This window comes from Camellia sinensis, chromosome 4 (genome assembly GCF_055761805.1).
Source record: "Camellia sinensis isolate YWXY chromosome 4, ASM5576180v1, whole genome shotgun sequence".
Taxonomy (NCBI): domain Eukaryota; kingdom Viridiplantae; phylum Streptophyta; class Magnoliopsida; order Ericales; family Theaceae; genus Camellia; species Camellia sinensis.
The window spans coordinates 177,529,223-177,551,122 of NC_138964.1; the positions used below are offsets into that span (position 1 = coordinate 177,529,223).

The following is a 21,900-nucleotide window of genomic DNA, read 5'->3' on the forward strand; positions in this document are numbered from 1 at the left end:
TTATACATTTCTGACCGAACTGCCTTATCTCGATCCCCTGCTATTTGGACTGTGTGATCGAAAGCCGATCTATTGAATGCCACCCTACCGAGCTATACACAGCTCAACCCTCGCTATTGATGTTACCTCGGTTTTGTCTGTTTAGACCGAGGTAACTGCAGCAGTCTCCGACCGAATTAACATGGACGAGATCCAACTTGCGAAGCCCAAACACCTCGGCCCATAGTTCGGCCTAAATTCGAAATATGAGATGTCTTCTTGGCCTAAAACCGAGCTATACCAGCCCTTATCTCGGCCCATTGCGCGGCCCAACTTCTAAACAAGACTTTTCCTAACTTGACCCAATTTGTTTACAAATTACCTTCTCAATTAGTTAGTCCCTTGTAAAAAAGTATATATATATATAGATGGAATTCAAGTAACCGTGGTCAAAATGATGTGGTTTGCCCGGACACTAGGGTAAAGCTTTTTACTATATTTTTGGGAAAAATAATAATTTTTTTTAAAGAGTTTAACCCAGTAACAGATCAAATCTTAAGTTTTTAATTATTTCAATTTAAATTCTTAACTTTAGAATAGTATCAATTTTAATAATCAATTTAGATAATTTTTTAAAAATTTGTCGGAGGTGTTGATTGGCGACAGTAGCTATGGACTTAGGAAGAAATCAGTGAGGGGGTAATGAATTAGGAAAAGAAAGGAATAGTGGTAGACAAGGAAAAGTGATGGAGCAAAAGGTAGGCCTATTTGGTAGGGCTTATTTCCAGCTTATTCCAGCTTTTAGCTTAATTTAAGCTATTTTGATGTGTTTGGTTTAGCTTAATAATACAGCTTATAGTTTTTTGTAAGTCAAAAATCAACTTATTCTTTGAGTGGAGGAGGAGAAACTTAATTTATAAGTCAAAAATCAGCTTATGGTCACAGTTATAAGCTATAAGCTGTTAGACTATAAGTTATAATCACTTTTCCATAGCTCTACCAAACGGGGCCGTAGTAAGTTGGGGAAGAGCGGTGGCAGTGAGTTGGGAAAGAAAAGGTAGCAGTGATAGACAATGATAAAAGTGGGAGGTATTTGTCAATAATAATAAAAACGGAATTTTTTTTTGTTAAATTGTCTAAATTGCTCTTTCTCTGTTAGTTAACAAATACAAATTGATGGTTATAATTAATGTCATTTTAAAAGTTCATAATTTAAATTGAAGCAATTAAAAAATTAGGGTTTTATTTGTTCATGAGATTAAATCTTTGTGATTTTTTATTTTTTTTTGGTTGTAATTTTTCATTTTTTTATTAGCTTTTAATTTTGAGGCGAATAATAACAATTTATAGAGTTGTTGGCACCTAGGTCTTTTTCAAGAAATTTTAACGAGTAATTTTATTTTCACGCATTAATTTTTTTAGTTCACACACTTAGTTAAATTTTTCCTTAATATAACTTTATCCTAAAATAAAAATGTCATAATACTTTTATCTTCTTTTATGCAAATCTTAATTCTAAAACACCACAACCATACTCCATTGCTAACGCCTTCTCTTTCCTCTACCATACCCTCTCATTGTCTCTTTCCTCTACCACTTGTGGCAATCTTGCGCCATCAACCATACACTTGCACAAGCCCTCCATTCCGAACCACCTATTTTCGAGATTGATTGTGGAGGTCTAAGATGGAAGGAGATGTACTGGGAGTGGCAGTGACGATAGAGAGCTAAGAGTGGTGACAATGACAACGAATGAAAGGTGGATGAAAAAAATTTAGGGTTTTAAAATTGAAGATGAGGGGAATTATTGAAATAAAGATGTGTACTGAGATTTTTTTTTTTTTGATGTATGTACTGGTAAAGTGTTCATTAAGTGTGTGCACTAGAGAAAAGTAGTGTGAGAAAATAAAATTATCCGATTTTAACCCAATAAATTCTTTTAATTTCTTTTTTGTGATAATGTTTAGATAAAAAAAAAAACTATATGTAACATAGTAATAAAAATGCATAACTTTATTTTTGAATTATAAATTATTATAACTCAATCAAAAAAATTATTTAATATTTATTATCAAAACATATAACATAACACTATAAAAATATATAATATGGTTGCATATACCATAAAAATTCCTTTAATGCCTGCCATACGTATGGAATGGAGACACTTGAAAGGGTAGGAAGTGAATTGGGCAAACTACAAATAGGTGAGATAGTCACAAATTAATTATATTATAAAATCTTTTCTGGTGAAATTTTGTCACAGAGGTTGGATTTGCACTATTTTCTCATTGTTCACTGAAAACATGAAAATGCAATTATTTTCTCATTATTTCGTTTAAATGCAATTTTGCAAGTAAATTTATTAAAAAAAGAAGTAAATTTACAAATGGTTGAACTTCTCTTATGTTAAGAGTTTAAATATGAATTTGAGAATTTGAAGGGCTTTTGGGATCCACTATTGGTTATATTTTGATAATTTAGACTGTTTATTTTATAATTTTTTTATATTTATTATTTATGAAAAAAATTAAATTAACTTGATAATCTTAAGATTTTTATTTTATTGTAAAATGATACAACTTAAAAGATCATTTTTTTGAATATAAAATCCTCAACCATATACCGTATATTGTTGACAAATTTTTTTATTTATTATTTAAACAAATTCATTTTCCAATACCTACATGATTATTTAAACAAATTTTTTTATTTATTATTTAAACAAATTCAACCATATACCGTATATTGTTGACAAATTCAACCATATACCGTATATTATTTAAACAAATTCATATACCGTACAACTTAAAAGATCAGTTTTGTAACCGTCAAAATATTACCTGATATTTTTTCATCAATTATTATTTATTATTTTTATATTTTTTAATTATTTAACATAAATAATTAATATTTTACATTATTCACTGATCATACTCGCGTGACTACCTGTCACTGTAAGTTGATTTCTGGTATTAATTTTTTTTTTTGTGGTTTTCTTTTCCAAATATAAAAAATTTTAAAGGAAAATGTTTAAGGATTACAATTTTTGTGATCATAATAATTTAAAACTGTCAAAATGACATCGTTTTAAATGTAAAACATGTCAAAACGTTATTATTTTGACAATTTTAAGCCATGACCACCAAAATTGTGGCCCTATCACATTGTTGAATTTTAAAATATACTCTCTCACACCTTCAATATTGTTTCTCCCTCCCTCACTCCAGTGGTTCTCTCTCTCTCTCTATTGCATGATCGACGGCCGGCGGATATCTCAAACTTGCTTCCAGCGAATGGTCGGCTGAGGTAGTTTGGTGCAATTTTTGTTTCCGTACAGAACATTTGGTCCATTTCGATGTTACTCTGCATTTCTATTTCATTTCCATATGTGTATTTGTGTGTGTATATTATATATGCACCGAACAAAAGCATACATTTTGGTGCTCTTCTGAGTTGTAGATAAATTTCCCCCCAATCTTTCAAGATGATGGGTCGATCTGCTTGCTGTGTTTAGATTGAAATATGACAACTCTTTTCAAACTATTTTGTTTATTTGTTGTGTTTCTCCACTTGGGTTTCCTCCTTTTATTTTTTCTGTTTTCAAGATCTTGGTTTTATTTTCTTCTTATTTCTATTATTATTGTTGGGTATGTTTGGTCTAAATCCATCTATATATACATACTTGAGGTGGGCACACACTACATGTGTGTAATTTGTAATGTTATCTAATAATTTTTTGCAATTTTTTGAAATTATTAGTGTAGATAGATAGAGATATTAGTATAGATAGATAGACAACTCAAGCCTTTGCTTTATATATTAGTATAGATAGTACGTAGCCTATCTTTGCAAGTTAATATTACATTAAACTTTGTCCTTATCTTTTTAAATCAGTTTCGAGGCTTCATGACATGGTTGAAGAGGTTAAGGGGGTTTAAGGAGAAAAACAATTCAGTTGAGACAGTAAGGTAGAGCAATTTTAGATGTTCGGGATATTTTGATGCAATGACATCTGATATGCGGCTAGGTATGGCACAAAGTTTTAGAACAAGCAGGTCTTCATTCACCTCGAATGGATATGAATCTCCTTCACTCAACCCTGCTAGTGTCTCGAATGGGGACCAATATGACAGCGATGGTTCCAATTTTGCTCCACAGTAAGTTTCTTTCATTCCTCTTGTATTATGTTGAGATTGTCAGCTCTTGAACTTAATCACCGGCACTTGTTGTTACTGAAGCTAGCTTGTTAGATTCTATACTTTCACAAGGTTTTGCAGCTTGTATAGCGATTTGTAGACCCTAAGATTAAAGATAATTTCTATTTAATGTATCTTGCAGTACACCATCGACCCTGTCAATGGCTGTTCCGCCAGAACTTGCTCGTGCTATACCGTTGATTGATAAATTCCAGGTAACAAGATATGCTTATGCTCTTAATTGTAATATTCATAGAGAAAATTTCTTCTCTGTTCAATTTGGTTAGTTGATTTCAGAATTACTTGAGGGCTTGTCCAACTTTTGTTTTCTTGCTTTTGGTGAATGATCAGTCAAAATTTCACCATATCATTTTCCATTGTTTTCTCTAGGTGGAGGGGTTTCTTAGGGCAATGCAAAAACAAATTCAATCAGCTGGAAAACGTGGTTTTTTTTCTAAAAGATCCGCGGGCACCGAAGTGCGGGAGAAATTCACATTTGAGGATATGATGTGTTTCCAAAAGGTAATAACATATTAAGCTTGATGATGACGATTTGTTTTGTTGTTGATTTTATCAATTGGCGATTTATGTTTCAACTTTTGACAGGATCCTATCCCAACTTCAATCCTAAAGATAAACGGTGATCTAGTTAATCGGGCAGTAAAGCTGTTCCAGATTGTTTTGAAGTACATGGGTGTTGATTTGTCTGATCGAGTGACTCCAACAAGGTTAGAGGAACGCATTGAGCTTATTGGGAAACTATATAAGGATACTTTGAAGCGTTCTGAGCTTCGAGACGAACTTTTTGCACAAATTTCAAAGCAGACAAGGAATAATCCTGATAGGTATGCATTTATACTGTTTTATAAATTGCCAGTGCTAGAACTGCTCTAGTCCTTTCCTTGATGCATTCTTTATTGTTCAGCTATTTTCGTAAGTTTTACTTGTTGCTTTTGAAATACAGGCAATATTTAATTAGAGCATGGGAGTTAATGTATTTATGTGCATCCTGCATGCCTCCTAGCAAGGATATTGGTGGGTATTTATCAGAATATGTTCATAATCTGGCACACAGTGTGAATACTGATCCAGATATTCAAGCCCTTGCATTGAACACATTAAATGCATTGAAGCATTCTGTTAAGGCTGGACCTAGGCTTACCATACCTGGCCATGAGGAGATTGAAGCTCTTTTGACTGGTAAAAAACTGACGACTATAGTGTTTTTCTTGGATGAAACTTTTGAAGAAATTACATATGGCATGGCGACAACTGTAGCTGATGCCGTTGAGGTACTGTCAAACTTTCCTTTTCTTTTCTTTCCTTAAGCTCCATCCACATGAACATTCTAGAATTAATTTAAAAAAATATTTCATTCATCGGAGTTGTGTGGAAATTAACATGATGACTGGACAACCATTCATGAGTGATTTCAGAATCCTCAATGTTTCACAAGCTTGATATGCAACATTCACCGGATTGAAGAATAAAATAAAAAATATACATCGCAATTGGTCCAAATTGCTAGAAGAATTATTGTTATTGTCTGAAAATTTCTTCCCATGGCCTTTGGAAAATTGAGAGGTTTTTAGCTATTTTGTTGTCTGTTCATTTCAAGGAAAGGCATTTTCTTATTTTTCCATTGGAAAAATGGATTCCAAGCCAGATTTGTCTAATGGTTTTGTTTGGAAGAAAGTCATACTTCAATTTTCTTTTCAGGATTATTGTACAGGAAATAAACTTGGATGTAGGGATGTTTTGTTTTTGTGTAGCTCAATTCATGATAGCTAGATATTATGAGTGCATTATAGTTCAGGTTGAAATTCACAGGCAAGGAGAAAATACTACATTAGGTCTGAAATAGCTTTGGGATTCTTGGCTTGCAAAGTTCTTACAAACCAACTTTGTCAGCGTGGGAAAGTGATTTTGGAATACTCCTTCAATCCAAACAAGCCCTTGAAAGATCTTTCCAACTATCACCTGAAACAAAAGAAAAACTCCAGTCGGTAGTGCCGGAATTAGCATTCCGACGTGCAAGTTAGTTTCTATCGAAAGATGAGTTTTTGGTTTCTTAGGGTGCAAGTTTTTTAGAACATACCTCTCTCTTTAACATCCTTCTCCTTTTATAGAGTCAATTGTCCTTCATCTTTTTTCCTATAGCTTAGGCCCTCATCATCACTTTGTCATGGCCCATTTCCCTACTATATTCTTTAGAAAGGGACAGCCTGGATCTGCCTAATGGGGTCGTGCCGACTTGTTTGATGTACTCAGCTCAAACATGCGGCCCAGGTACCCTTAACTCGGCACTCTCTCCATTCTGTTTTTTGTATATATTCGGCAATAATTTTGAGTCCAGTGGGCTTTAACCTCGTTTGGCCCATCAAAGATGGGCTTGGATGTATTCTATTTGCCGTTTTAGGTTTATTTTTATTCAACTCTCACAATTGTCCCCCAAGCATCTGACTGTCCTTGAACTCCGAGTAATCAGTGTGCTTGGTCACCGAAGGGCCGTTGTAGTCGGTGTTGTTTGACACTTGAGGCACCTCGAAATTTGGGTTCGTAATGGACACGGCATTCTGTCTCTGACACGTCAGATGGGATTTTTTGCTAAAATGACTGGTGAATATTCATATGCTTGCTCTTTTGCTGCAACCTCCCTCTCTGATGCATATGCATTTGGTCAGTATATGCATGCATACACTGGGAAGCTAGTTATTACAGATTTTTCCTGCTACTCATTCAAAACTTGATTTTATGATGGCCACTTAGTTATTTCCTTTCAAGAATTCTCTTTACGTTTTTTTTAATTACTTTTATCACGTGCTTTATATATATATATATATATTTTATTAGTACATGCTTTTGTAATTTTGAGGCCTCCTTGGTTGCTAGGTTTGTTGTGTGCTAGTCCATTCTACTCTGTATATGCTGATTACCCTTATTTTCTAAATTTGTAAAATCATTTGAAATGTCTAAACCACATGTGCTTGGCAATGTACCATTGTGGATTTACTTTTGGAAGTTGCAGTGGATGCAAATGGTGGATAAATTCTCTTCTCTTGTTAGCTTCTGTATTATTTGGTTCTTCATTAATTTCTTTTTGTGATTTATTAGTAATTTAGTATTGTTTAACAGAATATCCACTTCAGGAGCTTGCAGGGATTATTAAATTGACAGAGTATTCTAGCTTCAGTCTGTTTGGGTGCCGGAGGGTTGTTGCCGGTTCTAAATCTCCTGATCCTGGAAATGGTATTTACATTTTCCTTTGTTCATAATTTGAATTTATTTTTTGGAATGGTCATTTTAATTACATGCACTTTGATGTCATACAGAGGAGTATATTGGGTTGGATGATAACAAATACATTGGGGATCTTCTAGCTGAATTCAAGGCAGCAAAGGACCGAAGTAAAGGAGAAATCTTACACTGCAAATTGACTTTTAAAAAAAAGTTGTTTCGCGAGTCTGATGATGCTATAGGAGATCCAATGTTTGTTCAGTTATCTTATGTTCAAGTATGTAATCTTGCTTCAATTTAGTTTTTAGTTAACTGCTAGTAGATATTCATCAGTTCTTTTTGAAGTTTAAATTATTTCTGAAATCTAAATCTAATGATTTTTGGTTGTATTGTGACAGTTGCAACATGATTATATACTAGGCAATTATCCTGCTGGAAGGGATGATGCTGCACAGCTGTCTGCACTGCAAATTTTGGTTGAAATTGGATCGGTTGACAGCCCTGAATCATGCATGTCAGTATTTTTTTTTACTTATTATTTATTGCAGTAAGGTTCTTGTTGCATTCAGCTGTAAAGTTCGTTTTTGTATCATTACTTTCTTGTAGTGTTTTCCCTCTCATTTTCCTGTCTTTGATGCTTTTTGTTGTAGTCATAATACTGAGTTGAGTTAAGCTTGTTTCTGATTGGCATTAAAAATTTACTCGTAAAAGTTTCTGTAAAAAAACTGATGTATATTATTGATTGATGTGTTGTTATGTTTTTTACAAATGGTGAGTGGCTCATTATATAGGAGAGGGTGAGTGTAGTAGGTGAGGAGTAGGTGAGGAGTAGGTGGTGGTAGGTGATGGTAAATTGGTGGTAGGTGATGGTAAATTCTAACAGCCCCCCGCAAACTCAAGGAGGATAGAAACTAACCAACTTGAGTTTGGAGAGAGTAACAAAACAAGAAAATAGACGAATACATAAAAGAAAAGAGGATAGGAGACACTGTATGGTCGTGTCAGACCGTTGTAGAGGACACTGGATGGTTGTGTCAGACCGATGTAGAAGACAGTTTACGGGGTCATGTCGGACCGTTGTAACAGACACTGTTGTGACAGTTGTTGTGACAGTTTACGGAGTCTTGCTGGACCCTTGTAGAAACTAACCGGAATCAATGTCGGGACAGTTTACAGAGTCTTGTCGGACCCATAAAGGAGCTAACCGGAATCAATGTCGGGACAGTTTCCAGAGTCTTGTCGGACCCATAAAGGAGCTAACCGGAATCAATGTCGGGACAGTTTACAGAGTCTTGTCGGACCCTTGAAGAGTCGCACCCTCAAAAGGTGTGCCCAATCTTTCAAAAAGGCGTGCCATCAAAAGGCGTGCCCAATCCATAAAAAGGCGTGCCATCAAAAGGCGTGCCCAATCCATAAAAAAACGTGCCATCAAAAGGCGCGCCAGACACGCGGCGATGCACGTGATCGACAGTGCGCGTGTCGGCCTCTTCGTCATGTGCTATATAAATGAAGGCGGAGGCTGAGAGAACATGTGGAAATCAAACCAGTCTGAAACCTCTGAAAAACTCTTCGTGGGCTGAGAGAGATACACTGGTAACACTCTGTCAACACTCTGTAACCAACCCATCTCTGAAACACTCAGCAACCATAACATGGCCTCTTCTTCCCGTCCAGCTACCCAGAACATGGCCTCCTCTTCCCGTGGTCTGCTTACGCTCTTTCCAGAACTGAACGAGTCCACAAGAGAAATAACTGGTGCGGTGGCCAGTGAACCCCAACTAAACACTTCTGGGTTTGCTCCTTTGAATTTTCCGATGCGGTCGGTGGAGCAAAAAATGGCGGTGCAAACTGATATTGAGGCCAATCAGTATACTCTGAAGTCATGTGTGGAAACCATGACGGCGGTCACAAACTTGTCGCACCGGCTGCAGAGCAGGACAAATGAAGTGCAACAGTTAAACTCCCAGTTGGCTCTGCTCCAACGCATGTATAAGGATGCGCGAGCAGAGATAAGTGTGCTAAAGGCAGAAAACAAGGAGCTGAAGCGGAAGGCCACCGTGATGTTCCGATTCGGAGGTCCGCCATATGCTGCAGTAGAGGAGTATGGGGGAGTGAACGTGCTCGGTGGACAAGGAAACACGGAGGCAACACCGGCAAGGGCCGTCCAGGACGGAGGCAAGAAGAAGAGACCGGCGGCAGAGTAGAGAAGAAAAATCCCACTGTTCCGATGTGTGTGGGTTTGGTTCCTTTTTTGTTTGTTTGTTTGTTTGTTTGTTTGTTTGTTTTTTTTTTTTTTTGTGGTGTAAAATGGTGATCGGGGTGAGCTCCGACATGAATAAAATGAGTGTGGTGTTGGTTTTCTGTTTTTGTTTTTGTTTTTTTTTTAATAATAATAATAATAATAATAATAATAATAATAATAATAATAATATAGTAATGGAAAATATGTGCGCTGGTAGTGTGTGGTGGTATAAAATGGATGAATAAAAAGAAAAGATAAAAAAATAAAAGAAAAAATAAACTATGTGCGTGGGAACGTGGTGTTGTTGGAAGAATAAAAAAAGAAAAGGGGGGTTCTTTATGCAGGGGCATGTCGGCTAGTGGAGGAAAAAGTAAAAGAAAAAGAAAAAGAAAGGAAAAGAGAGGGTGTAAAGGGAGAGAGAGAAAAGAAAAGACAACCAATGCTAACGATAGAAAATACAGACGACGTGGTCGCTGGCTTTGACTACGGAGACAATGTTCTTTTCGGCGGGGATCTCGGAGTTCTCGCCATGGCTGAGGGCGATCCAACGGCTCCGCTTCTCCGTCATTTTCTTTATCTGTTGGGGGCAGCACTCTCTGAGGACATTGATATCGTCGAGAGCGAGGCGATCTAGGGTGTGGATCGCGTCATCGATCTGTTCTTCGACCACTTTGGCCACCGTCAATACTTGCTTCTCTATGATCTTTGCCATCAAAGGAGAGAGAGAGGGATGAGATGAATCTGTTTGGAACAGGTACAGCCATGGACTTCCCATGGCGATGGAACAGCCACAGCAGCGTTGACATCCTTGAGCACCAGATCGGCAATGGTAAGAGGAGGTGCCACGTCTGGAGCAGGGTACAATGTGCCTCTGAAGCGCACTGTAGCTGATGTAGCGTGTTGAGGCTAGGATGCGCCTGCTGACCTCAGAGTTGAGCCCGAACTCCGCGTCGTCGGCGAGGCACTCGGCGATGGTCCCCCTGTATCCGGAGCTAGTGGTGGGTAGAACCCCCCACCCGACCACCAACTGGTGCTCGTGATCCACACTTGCAACGACGCCGTATGATGAGAAGAAGATCAGAGTGGTGATGAAGCATAGTGTCAAGAGCTTGGAAGAGGTAGCCATTGTTGTCGGTGAAGCTTCTTTTTCTCTTTTTTTTTTTTTTTTTTTTTTTTTTTTTTTGGTAACCCTTTGCTATGTGCTGTGCTGTGCTATGAGAGAGAGGATTTGGGCAATGATGGGAAGGTGTGTGTAGAAAATAAGCGTAATAGATTGAGGTCCGGCGGACGGCTAAGGTGAGGTTACCGCCCGCCGGTGAAGCGAAAAATGCTAGGTTCTAAACCTGCTCTGATACCATGTAAAAAAACTGATGTATATTATTGATTGATGTGATGTTATGTTTTTTACAAATGGTGAGTGGCTCATTATATAGGAGAGGGTGAGTGTAGTAGGTGAGGAGTAGGTGAGGAGTAGGTGAGGAGTAGGTGATGGTAAATTGGTGGTAGGTGATGGTAAATTCTAACAGTTTCTCTTAAGTATTAAAATTTTTCAGCGACTGGACATCACTTCTTGAGCATTTTCTACCAAGACAAATTGCAATAACTCGAGCAAAGCGGGAATGGGAATTGGATATTCTTTTTCGGTTTCGTTCAATGGTAAGAACTAGTATTTGTGGGCAACCAAGTCTTTTAAAAGGAGAGAGAAACAAACAGAAGTCTTTTAAAAGAATTTTGTATTTCTAAAAATACTTATGTTACTTGTGAAGGAAAATCTAACGAAGGATGATGCAAGACAGCAATTTCTGCGGATCTTGAGAACGCTTCCTTACGGGAATTCTGTTTTCTTCAGTGTTCGCAAGATTGATGATCCCATTGGACTTCTCCCTGGGAGGATTATTTTGGGCATTAATAAACATGGGGTGAGTCTTAAGCTATTTTTTACTGGTACAGATACAATCATTGTAGATTGTTGACTTTTGGACCCAAGTATAAAAAAACAATGCCCAATTAATGTGTGTTCTGGACCCAAGTATGATAATAATTTTTCTACAGGTTCATTTCTTCCGTCCAGTTCCAAAAGAATATCTACATTCTGCTGAGTTACGAGATATCATGCAATTCGGTAGCAGTAATACTGCTGTATTTTTTAAAATGAGAGTTGCTGGTGTCTTGCACATCTTTCAATTTGAAACTAAGCAGGTTTTCAACAGTTCTCATCACTTTTGATAATGCCAGTACTTCACATTTACAGCTCTGGTTTTTTTCTGATATAATTTTTTTTAATTACTTGTTACGTTATGTAATATAATTTATCCATTTATGCAGGGAGAGGAAATCTGTGTTGCTCTTCAAACACATATAAATGATGTCATGTTACGCCGCTACTCTAAAGCAAGGTACGTTGCTAGTGGGTCAATAAATGGAGATTTGTCTAATAACTTTAGGCCACCCAGTGTGGATGTTCATGAGGAATGCATCCAGCATTTGTCCAAAGCCCTTGAAGAATCACAAAATAATGCTAATCAAGTGAGTAATTTAATTTTGAAGTTTGCCTCTTATTTTATTTTATTTGTTTATTTTTAATATGCTAACTAAAATCAAAATGTCAACAATATAATTAATAATGTGATGTTCAAATAACTGTGGAGTGAATAAATTCTCCCTCCAATTTTAAAAACAGTACTTTCTTGTAATTATGTGATCAATAAATTTGGTTTTGTTTAGAGCATTAGATTTAGGATTATTCGTTTTTACTGATCCATCAGATCTACAGTTGGTCGTTTTGTTGGATGGACATTATTCTAGGTGCGGTAATCAGATTTTTAATACTTATAGTTGGCGCATCATATGCTACGAAAAGGAGTTATTTACTGTTTGAATCTCTCTCACAAAACTTGCATTGGACTTAAATAATCTTGGTATGCTTGTGCAGTTATTGGAAGAACTACATGAAAAACAAAAACAAGAAGCAGGACTGCAAGAAGAACTGGAGCGCTTTAAAGATTTTTTGAGATCTGAGAAGCAAAACGTAGAGGAAGTTACTTGTGACCGTGACAAACTCAGATCTTTGTGTGATCAAAAAGATTTGGCACTTCAGGTGACTGGTTATGTTTGTGAAATTAGTTTTCTGATACTCTCTCATTTCCTTAACCAAATGGTGGTTTTGGTACTTATTAGGCTGCATTGTTGGAGAAACGGAGCATGGAAGCAAGATTGGTGAAGCTTAGTAATCCAGGATTCGAGAGTAATGCCAAAAAGGAGATAATTGAAGCAAATAACCAGGTACTTGTTTAAAAAATGTATATATTTTTATTGTCAACTCAAATGTCTGTAAATTTTCTTCTTTTTAGATAATGGATTGAGAGTTTATTGAAAAGGATCAACATTATGTAAATACAAAAGGGGCAAACGCTTACCCGTGCTTGTCAAAAAGCAAAAGTTCTACAAAACAGTACCTGCAGTAAACCTAAGAATATATGTTTTCATCCCTATTACACTGCTATAATAATTTCTATCTCAAAATCAACCCATTCACTAGCACTCTGACATTCCTTGAGCTCTGTCATGAGTTGTAATTTGCTTGAGACTTGCACACCACAAGGCCCCACTTGTTTTCTTTGCAACTTCTTCCAAATTCCTTTCTGTTTCAAATGTCCGGTTTGTTAATTTTAGGTCAATAAATGCATTTTTTAAACAATTTTAATGGCAATTGTCTTGGTTAAATTGTGTTCAGAAGTTGTCTCATGGTTATAATTATTAATTATTGCTTGATTTATGATTGTTTTAAGTAATTTAGAATATTGATGAATTTTACATATAGGTGTTACAAAAGATCCAAGATGAATTAAGAGTTTGCAGTGCAGAGTTGCATGCATCAGAAGAAACTACAAAAAGAATGGTAAATGAAAAATTATTGTTGGAAGAGAGATTTTTAAGGCTTGAAAAGAAGAAAGCTGAGGAGGTAAATAAGACACAGATGTTTTCTGAAAGAAACCTATGTTAGTTTTTGTTTGGTCATTTCATTGATCTCTTGTGGCCCTTAAATACAGATGGAAATTCTTGAGAAAAACTTTGAACAAGAACGCGAGGCCATGAAGCTTCAAGTTTCTGAACTTGAAAGGAAGCTGGAAGAGGTTACGCAAGGTTTGACTGTGACAGAGTCGCGTCTTGCGATCAAAGATAAAGAGTTTTTCACTTTTCAAAATAATTTGAAGGAACTTGAGGAACTAAGAGAAATGAAAGAGGTGATGATGTTAATCTTATGCTAAATTATTCAATATTTTGCTAATGTATGGGAAAATATGATATAGGCATCATTACTGTATTGGTATTGGCCTATGGGTAAATATTTAATTTTATGACAGCTCTAACAAAATGGTTCTTGCTTTCAGGACATTGATAGAAAGAATGAGCAAGCTGCGGCGCTCTTAAAGATGCAAGGTGCCCAATTGGCTGAGTTAGAAGCACTTTACAAGGAAGAACAAGTTTTGAGGAAACGATATTTTAATACAATAGAAGGTAATATTCCCCCATGTTTTCCTGCTTGTATCATTGAAATTCTATTGTTAGATTTTAGTTTCCCACCCCTCTCCCCCATATCATGGAACTTCTATTTTATATTTTATTTGCCTATAAGATTCATATTCTTATTCAATGCACCAATACATCATTAAACTTTTTTCTGTGCATCTCAGATATGAAAGGCAAGATTAGAGTCTTCTGTCGATTAAGGCCTCTCAGTGAAAAAGAGATTGTTGGAAAAGAAAGAAATGTGCTTACAAGTTTAGATGAGTTCACTGTTGAACATCAATGGAAAGATGATATAAAGCAGCATCTATACGATCATGTTTTTGATGGCATTGCCGCACAAGAAGATGTATTTGAGGATACAAGGGCAAGTTCAATTAATTTTTATTGATGCGTTGATGCCGAGTATTTATACCTGCTATTTAGCGCTTTCATATGCTCAGCTCATATTTTTCTTCATATAATCAATTTGTAATTTTTTTTTTGGAATTAATTGATGCAGTATTTGGTGCAATCTGCCGTAGATGGATATAATGTGTGCATATTTGCATATGGCCAAACTGGTTCTGGAAAGACATTTACAATTTATGGCTCTGAGGATAATCCAGGGCTTACACCACGTGCTACATTTGAACTTTTTAAAATTCTGAATCGCGATTGTAACAAATTCTCATTTTGCCTGAAGGTAACAGCTGTGAATCTATAGAAATCTACCTCAGTAGTTCAAAATTGTCAAACATGCTGGTTCAATGAACTCAATATGACATTTTAAAATATCGATGCATCTTCTGCTAGCCATTCTGTATGTAATCTGAATGGTATGTAGACAAACATGGTGTTCTATTTGTTAGATTACCAGTAAAAGCAAATTTGCTTTGTATGGTATTCCAGTTAAAGGCAGATGATGCATGAAGGTTTATTTATTTAGGTTTCCAACTGAACTGCACTTTGTAATGCTTTACGCATCAATTATGAACATATGCAGGTATATATGGTAGAATTATATCAAGATACATTGGTCGATCTTTTGCTACCGAAGTTTGCAAGGAGATTAAAACTAGATATCAAAAAGGATTCAAAGGTTACTATACTAATTTGTCAATTGGTGATTGTCTTGTTAGATATTTTGTTTAATCTCGTTTGCTTGCCTTATTTAAATTTGGAATGTGTTCCACTTTTATAAACTCTTCCCTTCATTAGCTATATTGGAACGTGTAGGGCATGGTATTTATAGAAAATGTGACGGTTGAATCCATTACAACAGTTGAAGAATTGAACCTCATCATTCAGAGAGGATCTGAACGTCGTCATACAACTGAGACGTCGATGAATGAACAGAGTTCAAGATCCCATCTAATACTTTCCATTGTTGTTGAGAGTACCAACCTTCAAACTCAATCCATTGCTAGAGGAAAGGTATCATTATTGTTCACACTATCTTATAATCATTGAATTGAGATATGTGCTAGTTTAATTGGAGAACAGGTGCATGGACATATATTCAATATTTTCTCTTCTTTCATGAGTTTAAAAAGTATGTTATGACGTGGGTTGAAATAATCGTTGTGCTTGTTTGTTTGACCATTCTTATTGTGCAGCTTAGTTTTGTGGACCTTGCTGGTTCTGAGAGAGTGAAAAAATCAGGTTCTTCCGGTAGTCAACTCAAGGAAGCTCAAAGTATCAATAAGTCACTTTCTGCACTTGGGGATGTTATCAGTGCTTTATCGACTGGCAATCAACACATACCTTATAGGAATCACAAGTTGACAATGTTAATGAGTGATTCACTTGGTGGTAATGCTAAAACATTGATGTTTGTGAACATATCTCCAGCAGAGTCAAACTTGGACGAGACTTACAATTCACTGACGTAAGTTATTATATCTTTGTCATCTGTGATTATAGTCATTGTACTCAATGTTTGAAAACCCGGACCAGACCGGCTGATCACTGGTGACCGGACCTAGTTTTGGTCTGGATGACCCTCCAAACCCGGACTATGTTCAAAACCGGCTTAGAATTTGAAAATCGGAGAACTGCCGGTTCAACTGGAATAACCGGCGAATCACAAGTTGACAATGTTAATGAGTGATTCACTTGGTGGTAATGCTAAAACATTGATGTTTGTGAACATATCTCCAGCAGAGTCAAACTTGGACGAGACTTACAATTCATTGACGTAAGTTATTATATCTTTGTCATCTGTGATTATGGTCATTGTACTCAATGTTTGAAAGCCCGGACCAGACCGGCTGATCACTGGTGACCGGACCTAGTTTTGGTCAGGATGACCCTCCAAACCCGGACTATGTTCAAAACCGGCTTAGAATTTGAAAACCGGAGAACTGCCGGCTCAACTGGAATAACTGGCGAACCGGTCACGGGTCGATATAAGAACCGGCTGGATTTAAAGAATTGAAGTTTCTTCCAAAAATATGTTGTGGAAAGGGCTTGAACATAGAACCAAATGCATAAAAAGCAAGCACTCAAACCACTATGCCATCAACACAATTGTTGACAATGTAACAAGTATATATACTATATATTCAATATTATCTTAATTATTTTTACTAAAAATCAATGTATAAAAAAAGTAAAATAAATTTTAAGAAATATATATATATATTTTATAATTGTTTATTATTTATTATTTTTGTAATTTTAGTATCTATATTTTTTATATTTATAGATTTTTATATATTTATGACATAATTATAACATTATGGTTCAATTCTGGTTCACCCGCGGTTGAACTAGTGACCCGTCCGCTAGGGATGGCAATTTGAACCGGGCCCCCGACGGGGACCCGATCCCCCGACTTAGTACGATTTTTTCCCAAAAAATACCCCCGACGGGCCGGAGATGGTATCAAAAAAATAATCCTCAATAAGTTTCGGGCCTGGGACGGTGATAAGTTTTTCCGCCCTGTCCCCATCCCGTTTCAGGCCCGCTTCTATCTCCTCTCTGTCTCACTCACCTACCCACTATATATCTCTCTCTCTCTTATCTTACTCAGATCTAAGAATCACAAAACCCACCTCCTCTCTCTCACCTCGTCTCAGATCTCTCTCTCTCTCACGCACACACACACACACACATCTCAGTACCCTTCCTCCTCCTCTCTCTGCTTCTCGTCTCTCCGCCGCCATGGCCGCACTCTGCCGCTTCATACTGACGGCGCAACCAGAGTCTCCATCTTCACTGATCGAGACCTCTCTTCTCTCTGTCACTGATCGAGACTTCTCTTCTCTCTGTCCTAATCTCTCCGCCTCTTTAACTCCATCACCGATCGAGACCTTTCTTCTCTCTCCCTTTGTTTTTGTGTGTGTGTGATGATGATGACTACGACGACTCAGATATGCAGATGTGTGTGCGTGTGTGTGAGATGATGACGACTACTCAAATCTGCAGATGTGTGTGTGTGTGTCTCTGTGTGTGTATGTCTCTCCGTCGGGGATTTTTCGGGGTTGGAAAAACCCGATCCCCGTTTGGGGCTGGGGGCAGGGGGGGTGATGGGTTCCCCGCCGGGGACGGGGACGGGGACGGAGAATTTCATACTGTTGGGTATCGGGGACGGAGAGGGCAATCCCCGGCCCCACCTCGGTCCTTCGTCATTCCTACCGTCCGCCCGGTCACTTTTCCAGTTCGCTCATCGGTCCGGCTATCAAAACATTACTACTCGTTAATTTGTTACTAGCATGCTACACACTAAATTACCAAAACCACTCACAATGGAGTGTGGGCCCCACACTCACATGGGTGTGGGACCTGCATCCCATTGTGAATGATAACCTGGTGTGTAATCCATTCGGAGTCACAATTCTGCAAGTCATAAAATCACAAGATCAGTCTCTTAATATAGTTAATTATTCTCTTCATGTGGTTTTGATGGATCTTTATAAACTTGCCAATGCATCTAGACCCTCTAGCTTCAATATACCTAGTTTTAACCATATCATTCTCTGTTAGTATCAATTTAACTAGTGGCATTTGGAATTTATCTTGGCACTTCATTCAGTTATGTGCTCTCATCTCATCTACCATTGATTTTTGAAAGAGAGGCTATTTTGTGGAATTGTCTTGATCGTGTTAGTTCTAATGCAATTCAGTTATGCATCAAGAGTCCGGTCAATTGTAAATGATCCAAGCAAAAATGTTTCATCAAAGGAAGCGGCTCGTTTGAAGAAGTTGGTTGCATATTGGAAGGAGCAGGCAGGAAAGAAGGGGGATGTTGAAGATTTAGAAGAGATCCGAGAGGAACTGTCAACCAGAGATAAAGCAGATGGTCACCATTCCATGTAAAGTATGTATTTTTTCTTTTTGGTAAAGATTTGTTGAAGTTGAGAAGTCTTGCTGGTTTCTAATCTGGGTGGATGGCTGTGGCGACATTCACCACATTGCATATAATGTATCATATCAACTACTGGTTAAATTACTTTGAGGGCTATATGAGGGTTAGAGAATGTCTAACATTAGTGTTGTATATATTTAATTTATTTTGTATCTTACCTTTTATTAGTGCATCCATGTTCATGAATGAATTGATTTTTATGTGTGTGCATATATATATATATATTACATTTTTTTGGTTGTTCTATATGAACTTCGAAATGCACAGATGTAATTTCTTTTGGCAATCATAGAGGTCAATCAATTCTATTTCCCGGTGAGCTTTAATTCTTGTTTGTTTAGTTATTGTTACATCATCCACAAATGTTTTTCTTATGTCTACAGAAATGCCATGTTCTTTTTAAAATTGGGGTCAAATTAAGGTGTAAAGTAGTTATCTCTTTCATTTGAATTTTGTCATTTTTACTTTTGTGGGCAACAAAAATCTTTACATTAAGATTGAGAGACCAACCGGTACTATTTAGTCATTTGATTGAGATCTAGTTGAAGTTTAACATTTTTGCAGCTCAAGTTCATTTATGGTGTTGCTCGAGCTTATTGTTTGACCCTTAGCGTTATGGTAGTTGGAAGTTTTGTCGAGATGATCTGGTCGTTGATTGCTCAATCAACTTGGCTATATACCTATCCTTTTGACTTGTGTTTTCTTTATCTATGTTTTTGCCTTATGCTTTGATGTTATTATGTTCTTTTTCCAATTTTCTTCAATGTTTGTACTTTATTTTTCTTATTAGAAAGTTTTATCTCGGACATAAACGACGACAAGTAGAGAGAGCAATTCGTGGCATTATTATTGTAGTAGGTGTTATTAATATCATTAAGAATTTGATTTCGCTCCATTGTATTGGACAATCACAGCCTCCGTTTGGGAAGCGGGTTGGCTTTTTAGTTTTTTGATTTTTTTGGCTATTTTAGCCTGGATTAAAAAGCTTGATTTAGGAAAGGTTTTTTGATTTTTTGATTTTTTTGATTTTTTTTGTGAGAGAAGAGTGCAATGATTATGGGTTGGATGTGATATTTTGTTTGTTGTGACTAAAATAACCTATTTTATTTTTTGTGACTAAAATAGTCAAAAAAAAGCTCTTGCCAAACGGAACCCTCAGTTTTTTGGATTGGACAGTTAAGTCCACTTAAACTTTTAGTTAAATTTTTTATTTTTATTTTTATTTTTGTCTTAAGCCATTTCTCCATTTTATTGGGCACTTGGGTTAGAGATCCATTTCTAAAATTCTGGGCCAATAATAAGCCCAAGCTTAAATCTTTTTGTGCCCGAAGGATATTATTTGTTTAAAGGAATACTTATTTGTTCAAAGTTTATTTATTTGTCTATTTATTTAAATGTCACGCTATCTGTACTCATGCCATTTATTTATGTAATTATTTGTTCAAATATCCAACTATCTATTCAAATGTTTCATTATTTATACATGTGTTACCTATTTGTATAATTATTTGTTTAAATGTCCAACTATCTATTCAAATGCTCCACTATCTATACATAGAGGTGGGTATGGTTCGGATTGGGAGAAAACTAGGATCAATCCGTTATCTACGATTCTTGAAAAATTAAAATCAATCCAATCCGTTTAAATTGTATAACCAATCCGAACCAATCTGTTTAAACACGAATTGGATCGGTTTAGGACTACGGAGGACTACGGATTCACATAATTAAATAATAAAAAAAAATATAGAACATTTAAAGCAAACAATATCCTTTGTGTGGATCTATTTGTGTGTTACTATTAAGTAATAACTGAATCACCATTCTGACGTTAAGAATTGATAAGATCATGCATAGTTCTTTGGTGATGTATTTGTTTTCTACCAAATTAGCTAATATTACTGATAAATCAGTTTGCTACCGAATAAGCTAGATAGCTCATCAATGAATGGTTTTCGTGTGATGAATGTTTTTGTCAATATAAAATACCTATATAAATAGTATATGGTTAACTTATTGCAATATATTTATATTTATTTTTCTCGGATTATTTCAGGAATGCGCCTATCTTTCAATCTTTATGGATGCACCTGAATTGGTAACATGCAAACTAAGTCTTCTACCTTTTGTCTTACTTCCGCAACACAATGAATAACACTATACCAGAAATCAAAGAAAAAACATACATTGTACATGCTATAAATATAGATTATTTCTAGACAGTCTGGATCGGTTCCAATCCAAAACCGTGGGATTCAATCCGGAACCGATCCGTGGCCTACAAATTTTGAAATTTCTAATTCGGAACCAAACCATGGATTTAAAAAACCAATCCAAACCTATCGGATTGGACTGGACCGGATCGAATTACGGATTTTATGAATTTCTTGCTCAGCCCTATCTATACACGTCATATCTATTCAATATCAAATGTCCACCTCACTGTCGGTTGCGGCGATTTTTCAGCCAATTTTTCAAACGATGATGACATTTCAACATGTGTCATTCTCACCAAACAAGATTAATCTTTAAATCTAATGTCTAACGCACCTCTCAACTTGAATTTACTAGTAATTTTTTCTTTTTTCTTTTTATTTATTTTTATTTTTTTGAGCAATTATCAACATATAGTGTTTGAAATTTGTACTCATTTCAAAACTAAAGCTTGAATTTGCGGTGGATCTGGGCATAAAGATTGCAGGTTTGTAGGGATGGATAAACAGCTAAGCATCTATAAAACAAATAAGTATTCTTCATGATCATAGCCTTCTCAACTTTTGAGAGTTAATTTTTTGGGGACATTGCAAGTGAGTTTAAAAAAAATAAAATCAAATCAAATTGGTGGTAAATTTAATCAACTTTAATAATTAAAATTATAAATTTTTCCATGAATTTGTAAATATTTTGTGAAGAACCACCGATTTACAATTTTCTCGTAATATTTTTCGTTTTTTAGTTTGGCTTATTTTTGCTTTTAATAAACATTTTTCAAAATGAACTAAAATGACTTTATATTTAAGAATTATCTCTACTAAAGCATTTTACAAAATTTAAAAATTGAGTAAATTTTTTAAGAATTTCAAATGGGCAAAAATAAGTCAATTTTTTGTATTTAAAAATTAAAAAAAAAATCCCTAAAATCTGACTTTTTTTTTGTTTTTAATAAATTTTTTTTCAAAATTTTAAAAAATTTCTATCTAGACTAACGTTTAAAATAAAGATTTAAACTCAAAAGTTGACTTTTTTTTTAAAGAAAAGGTCCATAAAATAAGTTTGACTTTTTAATATTGACAATTGATGTAAGGAAGCCATTATTTATACTTTATTTCGTTTCAAATATATACATTTTTTACATTAATATCTTT

General features: G+C 35.8%; 1 protein-coding gene across 7 annotated transcripts; it reads left to right on the forward strand.

The window, feature by feature from the left end:
* Positions 1-3,152: 3,152 nt before the first annotated feature.
* Positions 3,153-20,757, forward strand: LOC114291143 (kinesin-like protein KIN-14E). 7 transcript variants are annotated; one of them, XR_014327955.1, is made up of 25 exons: positions 3,153-3,288; positions 3,877-4,139; positions 4,321-4,393; positions 4,569-4,700; positions 4,785-5,023; positions 5,143-5,470; positions 7,328-7,427; positions 7,511-7,692; positions 7,814-7,929; positions 11,211-11,313; positions 11,424-11,576; positions 11,710-11,856; positions 11,983-12,183; positions 12,590-12,754; positions 12,835-12,939; positions 13,478-13,618; positions 13,707-13,901; positions 14,049-14,175; positions 14,352-14,551; positions 14,687-14,869; positions 15,170-15,265; positions 15,403-15,600; positions 15,783-16,363; positions 18,294-18,487; positions 20,592-20,757. XR_014327955.1 is itself a non-coding variant. In XM_028235193.2 (25 exons), exons 2-24 carry the CDS (start codon positions 3,988-3,990, stop codon positions 18,484-18,486), a joined length of 3,801 nt encoding a protein of 1,266 aa, XP_028090994.2. In that variant the 5' UTR covers positions 3,153-3,288; positions 3,877-3,987; the 3' UTR covers position 18,487; positions 20,592-20,757. The 7 variants fall into 7 exon arrangements, 6 of the variants coding, with proteins under 6 accessions (XP_028090994.2, XP_082723128.1, XP_082723129.1 ...); XM_028235193.2 differs by having other exon boundaries at positions 15,783-16,054; XM_082867002.1 differs by lacking the exon at positions 20,592-20,757 and adding an exon at positions 19,100-19,216 and having other exon boundaries at positions 15,783-16,054.
* The last annotated feature ends 1,143 nt before the right edge of the window (positions 20,758-21,900 follow it).